General features: G+C 47.0%; 1 protein-coding gene across 1 annotated transcript in view; it reads left to right on the top strand.

Annotated features, from left to right (window-relative positions):
• Window positions 1-3,489: 3,489 nt before the first annotated feature.
• Window positions 3,490-23,021, top strand: part of LOC140398336 (1-phosphatidylinositol 4,5-bisphosphate phosphodiesterase delta-3-like) — a 567,936-nt gene continuing 548,404 nt past the window's right edge. Inside the window, exon 1 of the mRNA XM_072486917.1 lies at window positions 3,490-3,958. Coding sequence (XP_072343018.1) covers window positions 3,871-3,958 — 88 coding nt within the window. The 5' untranslated portion in view covers window positions 3,490-3,870. The remainder of the gene's footprint in view (window positions 3,959-23,021) is intronic.

Genomic DNA, 23,021 nt, shown 5'->3' with positions numbered 1-23,021 from the left:
GTCAGCTCAGGATCCTGTGGACAGGAGCTGATCCCAGGAATGGGCAGCATAGGATCCTACGGACAGGAGCTGATCACAGGAATGGTCAGCTCAGGGCCCTGTGGACAGGAGCTGATCCCAGGAATGGTCAGCTCAGGGTCCTGTGGACAGGAGCTGATCCCAGGAATGGGCAGCTCAGGATCCTGTGGACAGGAGCTAATCCCAGGAATGGGCAGCTCAGGATCCTGCGGACAGGAGCTGATCCCAGGAATGGGCAGCACAGGATCCTGTGGACAGGAGCTGATCCCAGGAATGGGCAGCTCAGGGTCCTGTGGACAGGAGCTGATCCCAGGAATGGGCAGCTCAGGATCCTATGGACAGGAGCTGATCCCAGGAATGGTCAGCTCAGGATCCTGTGGACAGGAGCTGATCCCAGGAATGGGCAGCTCAATATCCTGTGGGCAGGGGCTGATCCCAGGAATGGGCAGCTCAGGATCCTGTGGACAGGAACTGATCCCAGGAATGGGCAGCTCAGGATCCTGCGGACAGGAGCTGATCCCAGGAATGGGCAGCTCAGGATCCTGCGGACAGGAGCTGATCCCAGGAATGGGCAACTCAGGATCCTGTGGACAGGAGCTGATCCCAGTAATGGGCAGCTCAGGAACCTGCGGACAGGAGCTGATCCCAGGAATGGGCAGCTCAGGGTCCTGTGGACAGGAGCTGATCCGAGGAATGGGCAGCTCAGGAACCTGCGGACAGGAGCTGATCCCAGGAATGGGCAGCTCAGGATCCTGCGGACAGGAGCTGATCCCAGGAATGGGCAGCACAGGATCCTGTGGACAGGAGCTGATCCCAGGAATGGGCAGCTCAGGGTCCTGTGGACAGGAGCTGATCCCAGGAATGGGCAGCTCAGGATCCTATGGACAGGAGCTGATCCCAGGAATGGTCAGCTCAGGATCCTGTGGACAGGAGCTGATCCCAGGAATGGGCAGCTCAGGGCCCTGTGGACAGGAGCTGATCACAGGAATGGTCAGCTCAGTATCCTGCGGACAGGAGCTGATCCCAGGAATGGTCAGCACAGGATCCTGCGGACATGAGCTGATCCCAGGAATGGTCAGCACAGGATCCTGCGGACAGGAGCTGATCCCAGGAATGGGCAGCTCAATATCCTGTGGACAGGTGCTGATCCCAGGAATGGGCAGCTCAGGATCCTGTGGACAGGAGCTGATCCCAGGAATGGTCAGCTCAGGGTCCTGTGGACAGGAGCTGATCCCAGGAATGGGCAGCTCAGGATCCTATGGACAGGAGCTGATCCCAGGAATGGTCAGCTCAGGATCCTGTGGACAGGAGCTGATCCCAGGAATGGGCAGCTCAGGGCCCTGTGGACAGGAGCTGATCACAGGAATGGTCAGCTCAGGATCCTGTGGACAGGAGCTGATCCCAGGAATGGGCAGCACAGGATCCTGTGGGCAGGAGCTATTCCCAGGAATGGGCAGCACAATATCCTGTGGACAGGTGCTGATCCCAGGAATGGGCAGCTCAGGATCCTGTGGACAGGAGCTGATCCCAGGAATGGGCAGCTCAGGATCCTGCGGACAGGAGCTGATCCCAGGAATGGGCAGCTCAGGATCATAGAACATAGAACATAGAACATAGAAAATACAGCACAGAACAGGCCCTTCGGCCCACGATGTTGTGCCGAACCTTTGTCCTAGATTAATCATAGATTATCATTGAATCTACAGTGCAGAAGGAGGCCATTCGGCCCCCTGAGTCTGCACCAGCTCTTGGAAAGAGCACCCTACCCAAACTCAACACCTCCACCCAACACCAAGGGCAATTTGGATATTAAGGGCAATTTATCATTGGCCAATTCACCTAACCCGCACATCTTTGGACTGTGGGAGGAAACCGGAGCACCCGGAGGAAACCCACGCAGACACGGGGAGGACGTGCAGACTCCACACAGACAATGACCCAAGCCGAAATCGAACCTGGGACCATGGATCTGTGAAGCAATTGTACTATCCACAATGCTACCGTGCTGCCCTTAAGAACAAATAAATCTACACTATATAATTTTCCCGTAATCCATGTACCTATCCAACAGCTGCTTGAAGGTCACTAATGTTTCTGACTCAACTACTTCCACAGGCAGTGCATTCCATGCCCCCACTACTCTCTGGGTAAAGAACCTACCTCTGATATCCCTCCTATATCTTCCACCTTTCACCTTAAATTTATGTCCCCTTGTAATGGTGTGTTCCACCTGGGGAAAAAGTCTCTGACTGTCTACTCTATCTATTCCCCTGATCATCTTATAAACCTCTATCAAGTCGCCCCTCATCCTTCTCCGCTCTAATGAGAAAAGGCCTAGCACCCTCAACCTTTCCTCGTAAGACCTACTCTCCATTCCAGGCAACATCCTGGTAAATCTTCTTTGCACCTTTTCCAGAGCTTCCACATCCTTCCTAAAATGAGGCGACCAGAACTGTACACAGTACTATCCTGCGGACAGGAGCTGATCCCAGGAATGGGCAACTCAGGATCCTGCGGACAGGAGCTGATCCCAGGAATGGGCAGCTCAGGAACCTGCGGACAGGAGCTGATCCCAGGAATGGGCAGCTCAGGATCCTGTGGACAGGAGCTGATCCCAGGAATGGGCAGCACAGGATCCTGTGGACAGGAGCTGATCCCAGGAATGGGCAGCTCAGGGCCCTGTGGACAGGAGCTGATCACAGGAATGGTCAGCTCAGGGTCCTGTGGACAGGAGCTGATCCCAGGAATGGGCAGCACAGGATCCTGTGGACAGGAGCTGATCCCAGGAATGGGCAGCTCAGGGCCCTGTGGACAGGAGCTGATCACAGGAATGGTCAGCTCAGGGTCCTGTGGACAGGAGCTGATCCCAGGAATGGGCAGCTCAGGATCCTATGGACAGGAGCTGATCCCAGGAATGGTCAGCTCAGGATCCTGTGGACAGGAGCTGATCCCAGGATTGGGCAGCTCAGGGCCCTGTGGACAGGAGCTGATCACAGGAATGGTCAGCTCAGGATCCTGCGGACAGGAGCTGATCCCAGGAATGGTCAACACAGGATCCTGCGGACAGGAGCTGATCCCAGGAATGGTCAGCACAGGATCCTGCGGACAGGAGCTGATCCCAGGAATGGTCAGCACAGGATCCTGCGGACAGGAGCTGATCACAGGAATGGTCAGCTCAGGATCCTGCGGACAGGAGCTGATCCCAGGAATGGGCAGCTCAGGATCCTGTGGACAGGAGCTGATCCCAGGAATGGGCAGCTCAGGATCCTGCGGACAAGAGCTGATACCAGGAATGGGCAGCTCAGGATCCTGCGGACAGGAGCTGATCCCAGGAATGAGCAGCTCAGGATCCTGTGGACAGGAGCCGATCACAGGAATGGGCAGTTTTTCCATTGATGGGCATTGCTCCCAGCTCTGACATTGCTCTTAGAAAAGCTGTGACGTGGAATAATCCAGAAGACATTTTCTTTCCAATTTCACCCCATCTGTGGGCGATCCTTTCCCTTATATAGAAGCTGAGAGTCACATGAGCGGAATTCCAGGATTATAAAGGAAAGGGATGCGGGGAGAAAGCTTCTGATGAGCAGGAGCCAGGCGGCAGCAGCAGGAACATTTTCAAGGGAGGAGACTTTGTGCCCAGGGACGGGGCAGCTCAGAGGAGGTGGATGCTGAACAGGGTGTGGGGCTGAGAGGAGCAGCTCAGACTCCCCCCTCACAAGGGCAGATTGCAGCTCCGGCCGGGCACCCAGCCAAGGGGTCAGGAAGGAGCGCTGAAGGCACAGAGGCTGAAGGCAGTGCAGTCCAGGCGGCAGGCAGGCAGAGCCCGGCTCTGCAGGGACAAGGCAGCTCACCATGATCGGCACCAGGTCCCGGGCTTCGGAGCTCCCACAGTCGGAGCCGGATCACAAGAAACTCGCTCTGAAAGCCTTCAGGAAAGTTGGTAAGTAGCAGAGTGGGCAGGAATGTGCCCAGTCTGGAATGACTGGCAGCAGGGGAAGGGGTTCACTGATTGTGGAGAGCCCTTGCTGCAGACAAACAATCTGACTAAATAAGGAGTTTTGAGCTGCAGCACAGTCATTAAAAGTTTCTCCTCGATTTAAAAAGCGGAGTGTTTCACTCTGGAAACTCCCTCTCGCTTTTCACAGATGTATGGAATATTTCTGGCCTGGGTGGGACAGACAGAATCTCAACAATGGACAGTTCGCACTAATGTATTGAAGGGGGTGCGAGTCTAGGCCGGCAGTTATCTGTTGCCACTGGGGATATGTCCCCACCCAAGCTACTGGCAATGAAATCTCTGGTTAGGCCTCCATTGTGTCTAGTGGTCATCACACTTTATGAAGGAGGTGAGGATCCTTGAGAGGGCGCAGAGGGCGATTCACCAAAATGGTTCCAGGGATGAAGGGGTTTTAGCTACAAGTTACTGGGGTGGCATGGTGACACAGTGGTGCCTCACAGCACCAGTGTTCAATCCTGGCCTTGGGTGACTGCGTGGCGTTTGTACGTTATCCCCATGTTTTGTCTGGGGCTGCGGTTTCTTCCCACAATACAAAAATGTACAGGTTAGGTGGATTGGCCATGCTAAATTTGCTAAAATTGCTCTTTCGTGTCCAAAAGGTGAGGTGAGGTTACAGGGTTAACAGAATAGAGTAGGTGTGGGTCTAGATGGAATGCTCTTTCAGAAGATCGGTGAAGAGTCAATGGGTTGAATGGCCTCCTTCTGCCTTGTAGGGATTCTATGAAGGTTCGATTGGAGAAGGTGGGGCTATTCTGCTTGCAGCAAAGGAGATTGAGAGGAGATAATACGGACGTATAGAAGATTATAACGAGTTTGGATACTGTAAACAAAGATAACCCGTTCCCATTGGCTAATGGTACAAGGACTTGGAGACACAGATATAAAATCCTGGGCAAGAGATCCAGTTGGCAGTGCGGGGGGGGGGGGGGGGGGGCGCGATGAGGAAGAGCATTTTTGCAAATATTTAAGGCAGTACGGTAGCACAGTGGTTAGCATAGTTGCTTCACAGCTGCAGGGTCCCTGGTTCGATTCCCGGCTTGGGTCACTGTCTGTGGAGTCTGCACGTTCTCCCCGTGTCTGCGTGGGCCTCCTCCGGGTGCTCCTGTTTCCTCCCACAGTCCAAAAATGTGCCGGTCAGGTGGATTGGCCATGATAAATTGTCCTTAGTGTCCAAAAAAAGTTAGGTGGCATTACTGGGTTCCGGGGATGGGATTGGCTTAAGTAGGGTGCTCCTTCCAAGGGCCGGTGCAGACTCGATGGGCCTAAGGGCCTCCTTCTGCACTGTAAATTCTATGATGCACAGCATGTTGGAATGACTTGTAAGTCACTGTACATGAGGATGGTGGAAGCAGAAACAATCAATGATTTTGAAAGGAAATTGGATGAACGCCTGAATGAATCTTGAAGAGGATAAACTGGGGAGTGGGACTGACTGGATTGCTCTCTGGAGAGCTGATATGATCAGCGTTTCCATGGGCCAAATAGCCCCCCTATGACTCTAATTAACCAAATTCTTCATTAATATATTTAAATTATATTTTGTGTCAATGTTATTCCTGATTATATTCCAGTGAAGCACGTTGGGATGTTTTATTCTGTTCAAGGAGATAGGAAAATGAAAATTCTTGATGATTGGTGAAGGAAACCTCTTTACCTGCATGGTCTGTAAGTGACTCCACCTTGTGGCCGATGCATAATTGCCCCGAAAGCAGCTGCACCAAGCCTCTGCAAAGGTGAGGACTCATCACCTCCTTTGAGGCAATTAGGGATGGGTGATGAATGCCAACCTTGCCAGTGATGTCCACAACACAAGATCAAATTCTTAAAAAGGCCAAGTTTCTCTTTATCTGATTGTCTCTGTCTTTGTCTGGAGCTTGATTAGCTAAAAGCTGCACAGCATATCAATACAGACCAGCCATATAAATACTGTGGATCAGATCAGATCAGAGGTTAGGAATCCTGTGGTGAGAAATTCACCTCCTGACTTCCCAAACCCTGTCCAGCACCTACAAAGCACAAGTCAGGAGTGTGATGGAGTACTCTCCACTTGCCTTGATGAGTGCAGCCCCCACATACACTCAACATGCTTGGTACTATCCAGGACAAAGCAGCCCGCTTGATTGGCACCCCATTAACCATCTTCAACATTCACCCACTACACCACTGACACACAGTAGCAGACAGTACCATCTAGAAGTTGCACTGCAGGAACTCATCAAGGCTCCTCAGCACCTTCCAAACCCACCACCACTGCAATCTAGAAGGACAAGGGCAGCTGACACATGGGAACATCACCACCTGGAAGTTCTCCTCCAAGTCACCCACCATCTTGACTTGGAAATATATCGCTCACTGTCGCTTGGTCAAAATCCTGGAACTCCCACCCTAACAGCACCATGGGTGTACTTACTCCACGTGGACTGCAGCGGTTCAAGAAGGCAGCTCACCACCACCTTCTCAAGGGTAATTAGGGATGGACAATAAATTGACAAAGCCCACACCCCATGAATGAACTGAAAACAATAGAGACCAGAAAACTCTCCAATGATTCCCTAGACAGAAACAATCTGCCCACTGGAACACTGGCTTCCAGCGTTATCTGGATCACTGCATGGAGAATTCAAGATCCTGGTGGGAGTGGTGTCCCCAAGATCCAGGCTGGCAAGTCCTCGACAGATAAGCTGATCTTGTCAATGGGGATTCATAATCATCGATAGATCCCAGCGATAGGTGAGGATTCTGTCGTGGACAGAAAGGCCAAAGGAATGTATATGGGGATGATTAAGGCTAAGAAGGGTTCTGATCGTGGCATGTGAAGAGATTAGAATGTGTGAATGCCAGAACAAAGATTAGCAGTGCGTCATAGGGAAACTGGGAACAGGGAACAGATGGCCCAAGTGGGCAAGGGAACAATGGTGAGGGAAAAACAAATCAATGGAAGAAATGAAGATACAGTGATATCTGTTGAACGGGGGGAGGACTCCTGCCAGAAGAAGTCAGCATGGAGACAACGGCGGAGGAAGAAGCGCTCAGCGTCACGTCGAGTCTGAAATTCATTGAGGTGGGGGCGTAACGGTATGAAGCTGAGTCCTTTGCTGAGTACAGCGTGTTCAGTCTCAGAGAGGGGAAAGTCAGAGGGTATGGTGAATATACGGCAAGGGCTGGTGTTGGAAACGATGGAATCGGAGGGACAGGAAGAGGTGGAGGGTACCTGGATGGCCATTGGTATCGATGAGTTGTTGGGGCTTGTGTATTTTAACACCTGAATGTATGAGAAAATGTTTCTTGTTAAGGTGTTGGATGAGCCAAATAATTAAATGAAACTGGGGACAAGGACAGCTTTGAGATAGGGTGAGTTACAAGAATGACACAGGAACTGAGTGGGTTCAACCAGGCTGAACATTCTGGGGATCTTTATTCAAGAAAAGAGAACTGGCATGTGATCTGATAGATGTCTGTAAAATTCTGAAAATATTTGATAGGGCAGATACAGAGAAGAGGTTTCCAATTGTGGGAGAATCTAAAATCAGAAGCAATAACAATAAGATGGTCATTAATAAATACTACATGTGGTGGTAGAGGTTGTGAAGGGAAAACTGGATAGACACATGACGGAGAAAGGATTAGAGAAAATAAAAGGGTTCGATGAAGTATAGTGGGAGAAGACGAATATGAAACATAAACTCCTGCACAGAACGGTTCAGCTGAATGGCCTTTTCCGTTGCTGTACATTCTGTGTAATTCCATATATCATTGTAGCATGCTCCTTCAGAGAATTGCTTGATGGATGATGTCCCTCTTTCTCTCACACTCTCGCCTCTCCTCAAGGTAGGGCTGGCACTGGTACACAGGCACTTGAGTTAAGTAGTTGCCAGTCCTACCTGATTTGAGCTCCATGGTCGTACGATCACCTTGGAGTTATCTCAACCCTAAGAGGCCTCATTTACTCCACTCTCCCACCTATCTATCTTGAGCCAGGTGGCCGAATAGGTCAGCAGCTAACTGTCAAATTGTGTTGGAGCCTTCACACGACATTAGCTCAGTGAGTGGCATTAAGCAATCCCTGTTCCGTTAGTTTTTAACTTGTGTTGGGTAGTTAGTACCGCCGTAATATTGGAATGGAATGAAAAAAAACTTGTAAATGTCAGCTGTGGCTCAATTAGTTATATACTTGCCTCTAAATTGCAAGGTTTCTGGTTCAAGTCCCACTCCACTTGGGCACAAAAATCAAGTTTGACACTCCAGTGCAGTACTGAGGGGGCTCTGCACTGTTGGAGATTCACCCTTCATTGGGTGTAAAGCACTTTGAGAAATCCGTTGGTTGTGAAAAATGCTAAATAACTGCAAACGTTTTAAAATAATTTCTTTGGTTCTTTTCATGAACTCAAGATGTTCCATTGCAATGTAAAAGCAGTGAAGGACTTTAAAGAACAAAGTAAAGTACAGCACAGGAACAGGCCCTTCGGCCCACCAAGCCTGTGCTGACTATGCTGCCCGTCAAAACTAAAATCTTCTGCACTTCCTGGGTCCGTATCCCTCTATTCCCATCCTATTCATGTATTTGTCAAGATACCTCTTAAAAGTCACTATCGTCCCTGCTTCCACCACCTCCTCCGGCAGCGAGTTCCAGGCACCCACTACCCTCTGTGTAAAAAACTTGCCTCGTATATCTCCTCTAACCCTTGCCCCTCGCACCTTGTGGTATTATCAGGTATTGCAGTACCCGAGAGGCTGTAGACCATTGGGTAAACCTAGGAGTTTACCATTGGCTGTATGTAGCTCCGCCCTGACAGGCGGGGTATAAGAACCGGTGCCGTTCCAGTAGCCCTCATTCTGTACCGAAGCTGCTGGGGAACAGATCTAGTCTATTAAAGCCTTCAGCTATGTTACAACCTCGTCTTTGAGTTGAATTGATCATGCATCAATTTAATAGACTATTATTAAGCTGAAAGAATGGATCTCCGAATCAATCCGGAGTGTCTACAACTCAGCCCCCACGCGGAGAACTCGGCTGCGATATTTAAGCACTGGCTGGCGTGTTTTAAAGGCTACCCTGAGACGGTCGGAGGCACCCCCTCAGAAGAACAGAAACTGCATCTCCTGCACTCGAGAATAAGCCCTGGAATCTTCACCCTCATCGAGGAGGCGGAGGAATATGATGCTGCGATCGAACTGTTAAAGGGACATTATATACGCCCTGTAAACCAGGTCTACGCACGTAACCTGCTTGCAACTAGACGGCAAAGCCCCGGGGAATCGCTGGAGGACGTCTACCGTGCGCTACTGGTGCTAGGCAGAAACTGTGGCTGCCCGCAAGTCTCGGGCAGCGAGCACACGGAACATCTAATCCGGGATGCCTTCGTAGCAGGTATGAGCTCCTCAGAGATCCGCCAAAGACCCTTAGAAAAGGACACCCTGGGACTGAAAGAGGCACGGGCCCTGTCAACGGAGGCCCGCCAGGCCTTGTGCCGCATCAAAGCAGACATTGCAAAGGCCACGATGCACGCCATCGACGAGTCCCTCCCCTTTCAGGTCGAGAGCGATGCGTCCAACGTAGCTCTGGCCGCCACCCTCAACCAAGCGGGCAGGCCTGTGGCTTTCTTCTTCTGTACCCTCCATGCTTCCGAGATTCGCCATTCCTCGGTCGAAAAGGAGGCCCAAGCCATAGTAGAAGCTGTGAGACACTGGAGGCATTACCTGGCCGGCAGGAGATTCACTCTCCTCACTGACCAACGGTCGGTGGCGTTCATGTTTGATAACGCACAGCGGGGCAAGATAAAGAACGACAAGATCTTACGGTGGAAGATAGAACTCTCCACCTACAACTACGAGATCTTGTACCGTCCTAGGAAGCTAAACGAGCCTTCCGATGCCCTGTCCCGCGGCACGTGTGCCACCGCATAAGTGGACCGCCTCCGAGCCCTCCACGTGGACCTCTGCCACCCGGGGGTCACTCGTTTTTTCCACTTCAGTAAGACCCGCAACCTGCCCTACTCCATCGAGGAGGTCAGGACAGTCACCATGGACTGCCAAATCTGCGCGGAGTGCAAACCGCACTTCTGATAAAGGCTTCCCGTCCCTTTGAACGCCTCAGCATGGACTTCAAAGGCCCCCTCCCCTTCACCGACCGCAACACATATTTCCTGAACGTGATTGACGAGTACTCCCGGTTCCCATTCGCTATCCCCTGCCCCGACATGACCGCAACCACCGTCATCAAGGCCCTCCAGGGTATCTTTTCACTGTTCGGGTTCCCCGCGTACTTACACAGTGATAGGGGGTCCTCCTTTATGATCGACGAACTGCGTCAATTCCTGCTCAGCAAGGGCATCGCCTCAAGCAGGACGACCAGTTACAACCCCCAGGGAAACGGGCAGGTAGAGAGGGAGAACGGAAAGGTCTGGAAGAGGGTTCTACTGGCCCTACGGTCCAGGAATCTCCCAGTCTCACACTGGCAGGAAGTCCTCCCGGAGGTCCTCCACGCCATCCGCTCGCTGCTCTGTACAACTACCAATCAGACACCTCATTAACGTCTCCTTGTCTTCCCCAGGAAGTCCTCCTCCGGGACCTCGCTCCCAACCTGGCTAGTGACACCCGGACCCATCCTGCTTCGGAAGCACGTGCAGGCGCACAAGTCAGACCCAGTACGCCTACATGGCGTTCCCTGACGGCCAGCAAGATACAGTCTCCCTCCGGGATCTGGTGCCCGCCGGAACCCCACGTGCACCCGAACCATTACCCTCACCCCCTCCCCTCCCCCACAGCACCTCACTGGAGGGTCGGCCCTCCCGCCGCTCCTACCTAGGCCATCCCACCCACCAATGCCTCCTACAGGCGCCCCTCTCTCGTGTCAACCGCTTGCCCCATCAGCGCCTTCTAGGGGACACGAAACTGCCGTGGAGGACGAAGCCACGCTCCCGGAGTCGTAGACGCCCAGACCCCCACCAGAATCACCAGCGAGGCTCAGACGATCCAGGAGGACGACCAGGCCACCCGCCCGACTGATTTCTTCACTGTAACTGTAACTGTAAATGAACACTGACTGTATATATCTTCCACACTTGTAAATATTCTTGACAACCCTGTAAGGAGGTATCACGGTACCTCCATATCTGATCACACCATGTTAAATGCAATTGTAACCACTGGCCACCACCCCCACCAGACTCCTTTTTAACAGGGGGTGAATGTGGTATTATCAGGTATTGCAGTACCCGAGAGGCTGTAGACCATTGGGTAAACCTAGGAGTTTACCATTGGCTGTTTGGTTTGTAGCTCCGCCCTGACAGGTGGTGTATAAGAACTGGTGCCATCCCAGCAGCCCTCATTCTGTACCAAAGCTGCTGGGGAACAGATCTAGTCTATTAAAGCCTTCCGTTATGTTACAACCTCGCCTTTGAGTTTAATTGATCGTGCATCACACCTTAAACCTATGCCCCCCTAGTAATTGACCCCTCTACCCTGGGGAAAAGCCTCTGACTATCCACTCTGTCTATGCCCCTCATAATTTTGTAGACCTCTATCAGGTCGCCCCTCAACCTCCGTTGTTCCAGTGAGAACAAACCAAATTTATTCAACCTCTCCTCATAGCTAATGCCCTCCATACCAGGCAACATCCTGGTAAATCTCTTCTGCACCCTCTCTAAAGCCTCCACATCCTTCTGGTAGTGTGGCAACCAGAATTGAACATTACACTCCAAGTGTGGCCTCACTAAGGTTCTATACAGCTGCAACATGACTTGCCAATTTTTATACTCAATGCCCCGGCCAATGAAGGCAAGCATGCCGTATGCCTTCTTGACTAGCTATTCCACCTGTGTTGCCCCTTTCAGTGACCTGTAGACCTGTACACCTAGATCTCTCTGACTGTCAATACTCTTGAGGGTTCTAACACTCACTGTACATTCCCTACCTGCATTAGACCTTCCAAAATGCATTACCTCACATTTGTCCGGATTAAACTCCATCTGCCATCTCTCCGCCCAAGTCTCCAAACAATCTAAATCCTGCTGTATCCTCTGACAGTCCTCATCGCTATCCGCAATTCCACCAACCTTTGTGTCATCTGCAAACTTACTAATCAGACCAGTTACATTTTCCTCCAAATCATTTATATATACTAAGAACAGCAAAGGTCCCAGCACTGATCCCTGCTGAACACCACTAGTCACAGCCCTCCAATCAGAAAAGCACCCTTCCATTACTACTCTCTGCCTTCTATGACCTAGCCAGTTCTGTATCCATCTTGCCAGCTCACCTCTGATCCCGTGTGACTTCACCTTTTGTACCAGTCTTCCATGTCAAAGGCCTTACTGAAGTCCATATCGACAACATCCACTGCATTACCTGCATCAATCATCTTTGTGACATCCTAGAAAAACTCTATCAAGTTAGTGAGACACAACCTCCCCTTCATAAAACCGTGCTGCCTCTCGCTAATATGTCCACTTGCTTCCAAATGGGAGTAGATCCTGTCTCGAAGAATTCTCTCCAGTAATTTCCCTACCACTGAGGTAAGGCTCATCGGCCTGTAGTTCCCTGGATTATCCTTGCTACCCTTCTTGAACAAAGGAACAACATTGGCTATTCTGCTGTCTCAATGTGACCCAGGCTATCTACACACCCTTCTCCAGACTCAACATCCACCAATTCCTTCTCTTTGGTGAATATTGATGCAAAGTATTCATTTAGTACTTCGCCCATTTCCTCTGGCTCCACACATAGATTCCCTTGCCTATCCTTCAGTGGGCCAACACTTTCCCTGGCTACCCTCTTGCTTTTTATGTACGTGTAAAAAGCATTGGATTTTCCTTAACCCTATTTGCCAATAACTTTTCGTGACCCCTTTTAGCCCTCCTGACTACTTTCTTCAGTTCCTTCCTACTTTCCTTATTTTCCACACAGGCTTTGTCTGTTCCCAGCCTTCTAGCGATGACAAATGCCTCCTTTTTCTTTTTGACGAGGCCTACAATAACTCTCATTCTCCAAGGTTCCTGAAATTTGCAGTATTTATCCTTCTTCCTCACTGGAACATGCCAGTCCTGAATTCCTTTAACTGACATTTGAAAGCCTCCCACATGTCAGATGTTGATTTACCCTCAAACATCCGCCCCCAATCTAGGTTCTTCAGTTCCTGCCTAATATTGTTATAATTAACCTTCCCCCAATTTAGCACATTCATCCTAGGACCACTCTTATCCTTGTCTACCGGCACTTTAAAACTTACTGAATTATGGTCACTGTTCCCGAAATGCTCCTCTACTGAAACTTCTACCACTTGGCCGGGCTCATTCCCCAATACCAGGTCCAGTATAGCCCCTTCCCTTGTTGGACTATCTACATATTGTTTAAAGAAGCCCTCCTGGATGCTCCTTACAAACTCTGCCCCGTCCAAGCCCCTAGCACTAAGTGAGTCCCAGTCAATATTGGGGAAGTTGAAGTCTCCCATCACAACAACCCTGTTGCTTTTACTCCTTTCCAAATTCTGTCTACCTATCTGCTCCTCTATCTCCCGCTGGCTGTTGGGTGGCCTGTGGTAAACCTCCAACATTGTGACTGCAACCTTCTTGTTCCTGCTCTCTACTCATATAGGCTCGCTGCATTCTGAAGTGTCCTCCCACAGTACAGCGGTGATATTCTCCCTCACCAGTAGCGCAACTCCTCCACCCCTTTTACATCTGCCTCTCTCCCGCCTGAAACATCCAATCCTGGAACATTTAGCTGTCAATCCTGTCCTTCCCTCAACCAGGTCTCTGTAATGGCAACAACATCATAGTTTCAACCCTCCCGTGTGACACTAGCGAACCTCGTGGCCAGGATATTTATGCCTCTCCAGTTTCGATGCAACCTGTCCTTATACACACCTGCCCTGGAAGAGCTCCCAGTGGTCCAGATAACTGAAACCCTCCCTCCTACACCAGTTGTTTAGCCACATCTTTAACGGCTTTACCTTCCTATTTCTAGCCTCACTGGCACGTGGCACAGGGTGTAATCCCGAGATTACAACCCTCGAGTCTTTTAACTTTCTGCCTAGCTCCCTGAACTCCTGCTGCAGGACCTTGTGCTCCTTCGTGCCGATGTCGTTAGTACAAATATGTACAACGACCTCTACCTGTTTGCCTTCCCCCTTCAGGATGCTCGCCTCACTTTCGGAGACATCCTGGACCCTGGTACCAGGGAGGCAACATGCCATCCTGGAGTCTCTTTCACATCCACAGCAGCGCCTATCTGTGCCCCTAACTATAGAGTCCCCTATGACTATTGCTCTTCTGCGCTTTGACCCTCCCTGCTGAACATCAGAGCCAGCCATGGTGCCACTACTCTGGCTGCTGCTGTTTCCCCCTGATAGGCTATTCCCTCCAACAGTATCCAAAGAGGTATACCTGTTCGAGAGGGGACAACCACAGGGGATTCCTGCACTGACTGCCTGCCCCTTCTGGTGGTCACCCATCTCCCTGCGTGCACCTTGGGTGTGACCACCTCTCTATAAATCCTATCTATGACGCTTTCTGCCACCTGCATACTCCTAAGTGCATCCAACTGCTGCTCCAACCGAACCACGCGGTCTGTGAGGAGCTGCCATTGGTTACACCTGCTGCACATGTAGTCGACCGGAACGCTGGAAGTGTCACAGATCTGCCACATCTCACAGTTGGAGCACTGCACCCCGCTGAGTGACATTTAAGTACTAATTAATTAATTTAAAATAAACACTTGAATTATTGTGAGATTGAGTTACAATTAACTATATGGCCCTGACGCTAGATGATTTTTACTGTCAAATTAAATGCTAAATACCAATCTCTGCCCTCAGGTTTAGTTACTCCACTATCTAGTTAAACAATTAGATTTTTTTTGCAATGTTATTTTTTTTCAAATTTAACAGATTCCCAACCAGCCAATCAGGTCACAGCTTTACTGTGATGTCACTTACAGCTCTCCCCCCCCCCCCACACACACACAATTTGAAAAGGTAACAAAAGTAAAAATCACTTGCCTTCCCAGGATGCTCTCTGGTTCTCTCCCTGCAGATTAACAGTTACAGGCCAGAAGAAAGAGAACAAATCGGTAGGAAAAAAGCAACTTCTCCCACTCTGCACCAAATTACCGCACTGCACCAAATTACCAAGTTCCAATTCCCACTCTGGATGTATCTCACTAACTCAGGATATGTCTCCCTCACCTGCGCAAAGCTTACTGAGTGCGCTTTGTGTCTGTCTTTTATACAGACCTCGGCTAACCAGGATGACTCACACTACTTAAGCTTCAAACAGAAGAATACAATGTACACCCTTGTGCCACATGCAACACTTGTATTCTAAGAAACATGGAGTTAATTTATGCACAGCTGTTTTTAGGTGTTGGTTTCATGCGATCGTTTCTGTCTAATTGAAAGGCCTTGATTTACTGTTTATTTTGATAGATGGTGCTTTTGAGAATTCCCTCAGATCACACTGGAGTGTTAATGTATATGTTCAAAACTCTCTTGAGTGTGATTGAATGGGGAGAATTACTTCTGAGCCTTTACCCATGCCAATACATAGGAATTCAATATTAAATATTTCAGTTAATATTAATATTTCAGGCCGATAAGTTGAGCATTTCCGATGTAGGCAGTCACCCATCATTACATTTCAGATCGCAACTGTTAATTGAGTCCCAATGTCTAAAGAAGAATAAAAAGCATCTGATTTCAGAATCTAATTGGAAGCCTAACTCAATACTGCGAGGACTACTGGTCAATTTGCTCTCTGGCTGGGTGGAATAGCCAAGCACTCAATTCAAACAAAAATGCTATTGTGCACATGACTGTGTTAGAATTGAACATAGAGTTTTTGAAATCAGAAAACCCAACTGTACTGTGTGAATTCAATTAGACTGTTCACATCCGAGTCAATCTGAACTTGTGTAAAGATTGGTTTATTTTTCTTCATTCACAGGATGTGGGCTTCACTGGCTGGGCAAGCGTTATTGCCCATCCCTAATTGCCCTTGAGAAAGTGGTGGTAAGCTACCTTCTTGAACCGCTGCAGTCCCTGAGAGTTAGAATGTAAATAAAAAGTATTTGCATAAAGGCCAATTTTAAAATGCATAATTTAATATGAAAATTGCAAACCATTTATTTTACTTGAATCGTAGAGATTTCTGTGATGCATTCATTCCATATTAGCTGAAAGTTGGTAAATGGAATGCAATGTTACTAAGTGCGAGCTGCTTGGTTAATAAAAGCAGTGCTCCCTGATGCTGTTGCTGAGTACAAAATTGCTGCCAACCTAAGATTGGCTGGTAGCTCAGTGAGTGGGGCCTCCGGCCCAGTGTCCTTGATCTCGGAGGCTGGCTTGTTAAGTGCCTGACTGGTACAAGGTGTGACAAGTCTTCTCGAAAAGAGGCGAGCGGGAGTCTCACTGGCCCTCTAGCCGGCAGTGCAGATTCAGGGAAAATTTGCTCAAAATGATACAAGTTACATGGAGATAATTGCTGGTAAATTCAAGATGTCATGATGGTGATTAGAACTGGATACTGTCATGTGAGAGTATCTTTAAGAAATGGGTGTTTATAAATGAGTGTGTATATAAGTATCTGTAGTGAGAGTACCTTTAAGAAATGGATGTTTATTACCGCAGTGATGTCAGAGAGTGGGTGGAGCTGGGCTGTCTGTCAGCTTTTTACTTTCGTTTTAGGCTATTTGCTGCAGGGTGTGTTTTAATTTCGTTTTCAGAGCTGGATAGCTGCAGTCACAGCCAGAAGGTGTATGAATCTCTCTCTGTAATCTAAAGACTGTAAATCGATCCTGGTGATTTAAAACTAATAACAATAGTGACTTTAACTGGTGTGCTTCTGGTAAAAGGTCTTTTAAGTCTTATGGATGTTAAAAGGAAAGCTTAAAGGATTACTTCGTGTTATCATAGATTATCATAGAATTTACAGTGCAGAAGGAGGCCATTCGGCCCATCGAGTCTGCACCGGCTCTTGAAAAGAGCACCCTACCCAAGGTCCACACCTCCACCCTATCCCCATAACCCAGTAACCCCACCCAACACTAAGGGCAATTTTGGACACAAAGGGCAATTTATCATGGCCAATCCACCTAACCTGCACATCTTTGGACTGTGGGAGGAAACCGGAGCACCCGGAGGAAACCCACGCACACACGGGGAGGATGTGCAGACTCCGCACAGGCAGTGACCCAAGCCGGAATCGAACCTGGGACCCTGGAGCTGTGAAGCAATTGTGCTAACCATTGTTGTATTCTTTGGGGGGTTTATTTGAATTAATGGTTGCTAAGATGTTCACTGTATGTTTTAAAAAGGTTAACTTGAGTTCATAGAATAAACATTGTTTTGCTTTAAAAAATACTTTTCCATTTCTGCTGTACCACACCTGTAGAGTGCGCCGTGTGCTCCCAATACCACAATCTATTAAATGTTGTGGGTCAGGCGAACTCCATGATACACTTTGGGGTTCTCTAAACCCTGGTCCATAACAAATTGGGGGCTCGTCCGGGATAAAAGTCTATCTATTGGATTGGCTTAGTGAACGTAAAGACAGTGAGGGGTGAGCATATTGTGGTTGCTTTTCAGGTGTGGTATGATAGTTTAAGTATGGAGTGTTGTGTGGACAATGGCTCTTTCCGAGGCTCTGAAGTTTTTGGGGATGGAGATGGTCACACACAGTACCTTACGGACAGAGACTGAAAGCAGACTGTTCGATTTGGCAAAAACATTGCAATTAACATTCCCTGACAAAATGCGAAAAGATGATGTAATTATGGTGGTGGCCAAGCATTTGAAGTTGCCTGAAATACAGTTTGATTCATTGGAAATGGCAAAAAATTCAGTTACAAATTAAACAAATGGAACATGAGAAAGAATTAAAGCAGCTTGAATACGAAAAAGAGGAAAAAGAAAGAGAGAGAGCGGCAAAAGAAAGAGAAAGAGATAGAGAGGAAATAGAAAGAGAGAGAGAGGAAAAAGAAAAGGAGAGAAAAGAAAGGAGAAAATAAAGAATACCCATAGCAGAACAAAAAGAAAGAGAAAGGGAGATACAGATCATGGAAAGAGATAAAGAGAGAGTTTGAACTTCAGAAAATGGCCATGAAACATGACAGTTAGTTAAAATTGGCAGTCGTAAAGGAAAACGTACAGTTGGATGATAGTGATGAGGATTGTGAGAAAGAGCATCAAAGTCAAAGGCTTGGTGGGGATCTATTTAAATATGTCCAAGCATTGCCAATGTTTGATGAGAAGGAGGTAGAAGCCTTTTTCATTTCATTTGAGAAGGTAGCTAAACAAATGAAATGGCCACAGGACACGTGGGTATTACTGATTCAAACAAAGCTTGATAGGTAGGGCTAGTGAAGTGTTTGCATCACCACCAGAGGAGGCATCAGGGACGTATGAGGAGGTGACAAAATCCATCTTAGGTGCATATGAACTAGTGCCTGAAGCCGACAGACCAAGGTTTAGAAATTTAAGGAAAGAATTTGGTCAAACATACATGGAGTTTGAAAGGCTCAAACAGAGTAATTTTGATAGGTGGATAAGAGCTTTGAAAATAGACCAAACATATGAAACTCTGAGAGAAATTATACTTTTGGAGGAGTTTAAAAATTCAATTCCTGATGCAGTGAGAACTCATGTGGAAGAGCAGAGGGTTAAAACTGCGAGATTAGCACCAGAAATGGCAGATGATTATGAATTAGTTAATAAATCAAAGCTTGGTTTCCGACATCAGTTTCAGCCTGTGAGGGATAGAAACTGGGGACATGAGAAATACTCAAGTGGTAAAGGTAATGGTGATCTGATGGGAGATAATAAGGAGAGTGTACCTCAGATTAAAAAAGAAATCCAGGAGGGTGGAAAAGAAATGAAAAGTTTCAAATGTTTTCACTGTAATAAATTAGGCCATGTAAAGTCACAGTGTTGGTGCTTGAAGAATAGCACTGGGAAGGCTGATATGGTAAAACAGGGTAAGACAGTGGGGTTTGTTAGAGTGGTAAAGGAAAGCCCAAGTGAAGTGAAAGAGGTGCAAAAGATTGTACAGCCAGATCAAGAGGTGATTGACAAGAAGGTGCCAGATCTCTTTAAAGAATTTACTTGTGTGGGTAAAGTTTACTCGTGGTTTACTCGTGTGTATCAGGAGGAGCAGGTAAAGAAGTCACAATTTTAAGAGATACGGGAGCTAGTCAATCATTAATGGCAAGAGATGAGGAGCTATGTAGTTTGGGAAGAATGTTGCCTGAAAAGGTGGTAATATGTGGAATTCAGGGTGAGAGGAGTAGTGTTCCATTATATAAGGTAAGGTTGGAAAGTCCAGTGAAGAGTGGTGAAGTGATAGTAGGAGTAATAGAGAAACTATCTTGTCCAGGAATACAGTTTATCTTGGGTAATGATATAGCTGGATCGCAGGTGGGAGTGATACCTACTGTGGTTGATAAGCCAGAGCAAAATCAGACAACTGAAGTGTTGAAGGACGAATACCCTGGGATTTGTCTGGATTGTGTAGTAACAAGGTCGCAAAGTCACAGGTTAAGACAAGAGGCGAAATCAACGAGTGAAGATGACGTTGAAGTGCAATTATCAGAAACAATTTTTGATCAGGTGGTTGAAAAAGAACAAGAACAGGTGGAGGATGAGATAGATATTTTTAGTTCAGGAAAATTGGCGGAGTTACAACAAAAAGATATAGAAATAAAACGGATGTATCAGAAAGCATACACGGAAGAGGAATCTGAGTGTATACCAGAGTGTTATTACCGTAAAAGTGATGTCTTGATGAGAAAATGGAGACCTTTACATATGAAGGCGGATGAAAAATGGGCAGAAATTCATCAAGTAGTATTGCCGGTCGGGTATAAAAAGAAGGTGTTGTGAGTTGCACATGAGGTACCAGTGGGAGGTCATTTGGGAATAAGGAAAACTCAAGCTAAAATCCAGAAACATTTTTATTGGCCTGGACTACATAAAGATGTAGTTAAATTTTGACAATCATGTCACACATGTCAAGTGATAGGGAAACCTCAAGCAGTGATAAAATCAGCGCCCTTAATACCCATTCCAGCATTTGATGAACCTTTTATAAGGGTCCTAATTGATTGCATAGGACCGCTTCCTGAAACAAAAAATGGGAATCAATATCTTTTGACTATAATGGATGTGTCTACTAGGTTTCCAGAGGCCATTCCAGTACGTAATATCACAGCTAAAAAGATTGTGGCGGAGTTACTTAAATTCTTTACTAGATATGGGCTACCCACAGAGGTTTTAATGATTCTAAATCAAAGTGACGACCCAAATCCAGATGACAGTGAATTTGACATAGCTCAAACTAAATTGGAAAATGAGGATGTTCTTAAAAATTGGGATAAATTGTTGAGTCCAGAGGAAAAACAAACTGACCTGAAAGAGTTATTGATATCACATGGGGAAGTTTGTGGAGATAAATTGGGAAGTACTAAAATGGCTATATATGATGTATATGTGGGAAATGCTGTTGCAATCAAACAATATCCATACAGACTTAACCCTTTAAAATTGGCACAGGTTAACAAAGAGATTGAGAGTATGCTTAAAAATGGCATAATTGAAGTGGGTTTCAGCCAATGGAGCTCACCCATAGTGATGGTACCAAAACCAGACGGTACCCAACGATTGTGTGTGAACTATAGAAAGGTTACTGCAGTTACAAAAACGGACTCTTATCCTATCCCACGTTTGGAGGATTGCATTGAGAAAGTGGGACAATCTGTTTTATTTCCAAACTGGATTTACTTAAAGGTTACTGGCAGATACCTTTATCCGAAAGGGCGAAGGAGATTTCAGCTTTTGTGACTCCAGATAGTATATACCAATTCAAAGTTATGCCATTTGGTATGAAAAACGCCCCAGCCACATTACAACGGTTAACTACAAAGTTGTTTCAGGATTACCCAATTGTGTGGTACACATCGACGATCTGGTAATTTTCAGCCAGACATGGAAAGAACATTTGAAACATCTGATGGAGTTATTCGATCGACTTCCGGAGGCGGGTTTGGTCATAAACCTAGCCAAAAGTGAATTTGGAAAAGCCCAAGTCACTTTCCTTGGCCATACAATTGGACAGGGTCGAATGGTCACACGGGATGTGAAACCAACAGTTATTGAGGAGTTTCCGATCCCCACAAGACGAAGGGAAATAATGCGATTTCTTGGCAGGAGTGGATTTGATCGAACATTTGTGAAAATGTTTTGTAGCGTGGCTGTTCCACTGATGGACTTGCTGAAGAAACGTCGAAAATTTCAGTGGACAGCAGAGATTCAACAGGCATTTGACTGCCTGAAAGCTGTGATAACCAATGCTCCTGTGTTGGAGAATTACAAGGGACCCTGTGTTCAGATTAAACTAAAGTATCTGACTTCAAAGAGATATGCCGAGGCGTAGAGAAATGGATGGATCATGCAGAGACCTTCTTGTTCAAAGTGACTGTCAATTGAGAATGATTTCAGTTGGAGGAAGAAGAACAAAAAAAAAATGGACTATATTATTATACCTGTTTGCGTGTGTTGTATTTTGAAACGAAAAAGTATATTTACTGTGTGCATTTCTTAAAGGATAGTGAAAATGTGAAAAATGAAACCATCTTGAAGTTGATGGGTTTTTTTTTGTGGGGGGAGGTGTCATGTGAGAGTACCTTTAAGAAATGCGTGTTTATAAATGGGTGTGTATATAAGTATCTGTAGTGAGTGTACCTTTAAGAAATGGGTGTTTATTACTGCAGTGATGTCAGAGAGTAGGTGGAGCTGGGCTGTCTGTCAGCTTTTTACTTTTGTTTTAGGCTTGTTTGTTGCAGGGTGTGTTTCAGTTTTGTTTTCAGAGCTGGATAGTTGCAGTCACAGCCAGAAAGTGTATAAATCTCTCTCTGTAATCTAAAGACTGTAAATCGATCCTGGTGATTTAAAACTAATAGCAATAGTGACTTTAACTGATGTGTTTCTGGTAAAAGGTCTTTTAAGTCTTATGGATGTTAAAAGGAAAGCTTAAATGATTACTCAGTGTTGTATTCTTTGGGGGTTGTTTTTGAATTAATGGTTGCTAAGATGTTCACTGTATGTTTTAAAAAGGTTGACTTGAGTTCATAGAATAAACATTGTTTTGCTTTAAAAAATACTTTTCCATTTCTGCTGTACTACACCTGTAGAGTGGGCCGTGTGCTCCCCATACCACAATCTATAAAAAGTTGTGGGTCAGGTGAACTCCATGATACACTTTGGGGTTCTTTAAGCCCTGGCCCATAACAATACTAAAAGGGGCAGGTGAGAAGACACTGAGGGTAATTTTCACATTTGAGAGTGTAGAATGCAAAACGTTGGATTAGTTGTTGTTGCACATCCCTCCTCATATTCATCCTTTAGCTTTAGTCAAGAGGAAAATCGAAGTGGATGAAATGAGAGGCAGATACGCCCTCACTCAGTTGCCATTTTTATTCCCGGCGTCGCACGGGTGCCATTTTAACTTGACTCACCTGTTGGGGACCTGATGAGATCAGCTGGAAGAAGAGTTTTACATCCTGTTCAATACGAGGCGGTTGTGCTGAAATAACATTCCACCTCATCACTTGGGATTGTTTCTTGGCTGGCGGATGTGGTGAATATGTTGCAGCGTGTGATGATCAAGACTAAATTGAGGGTCTGAGGGAATGGGGTTGTTGCGAAGAGAGACCTGAATTTAGCGTCAGCCAGAATAGTCATCAGATTTCCTCCTGTGCTCACAAGAATTTGGATTGGATTGGATTCGATTCGATTTGTTTATTGTCACGTGTACCGAGGTACAGTCAAAAGTATTTTTCTGTGAGCAGCTCAACAGATCATTAAGTACATGAGAAGAAAAGGGAATAAAAGAAAATACATAATAGGGCAACACAAGGTATACAATGTAACTACATAAGCACCTGCATCGGATTAAGCATACAGGGGTGTAGTGTTAATGAAGACAGTCCATAAGAGGGT

This window comes from Scyliorhinus torazame, chromosome 21 (genome assembly GCF_047496885.1).
Source record: "Scyliorhinus torazame isolate Kashiwa2021f chromosome 21, sScyTor2.1, whole genome shotgun sequence".
NCBI lineage: Eukaryota > Metazoa > Chordata > Chondrichthyes > Carcharhiniformes > Scyliorhinidae > Scyliorhinus > Scyliorhinus torazame.
The sequence above is the reverse complement of the archived record's forward strand: the minus strand, read 5'-3'. Positions and strand labels throughout refer to the sequence as shown.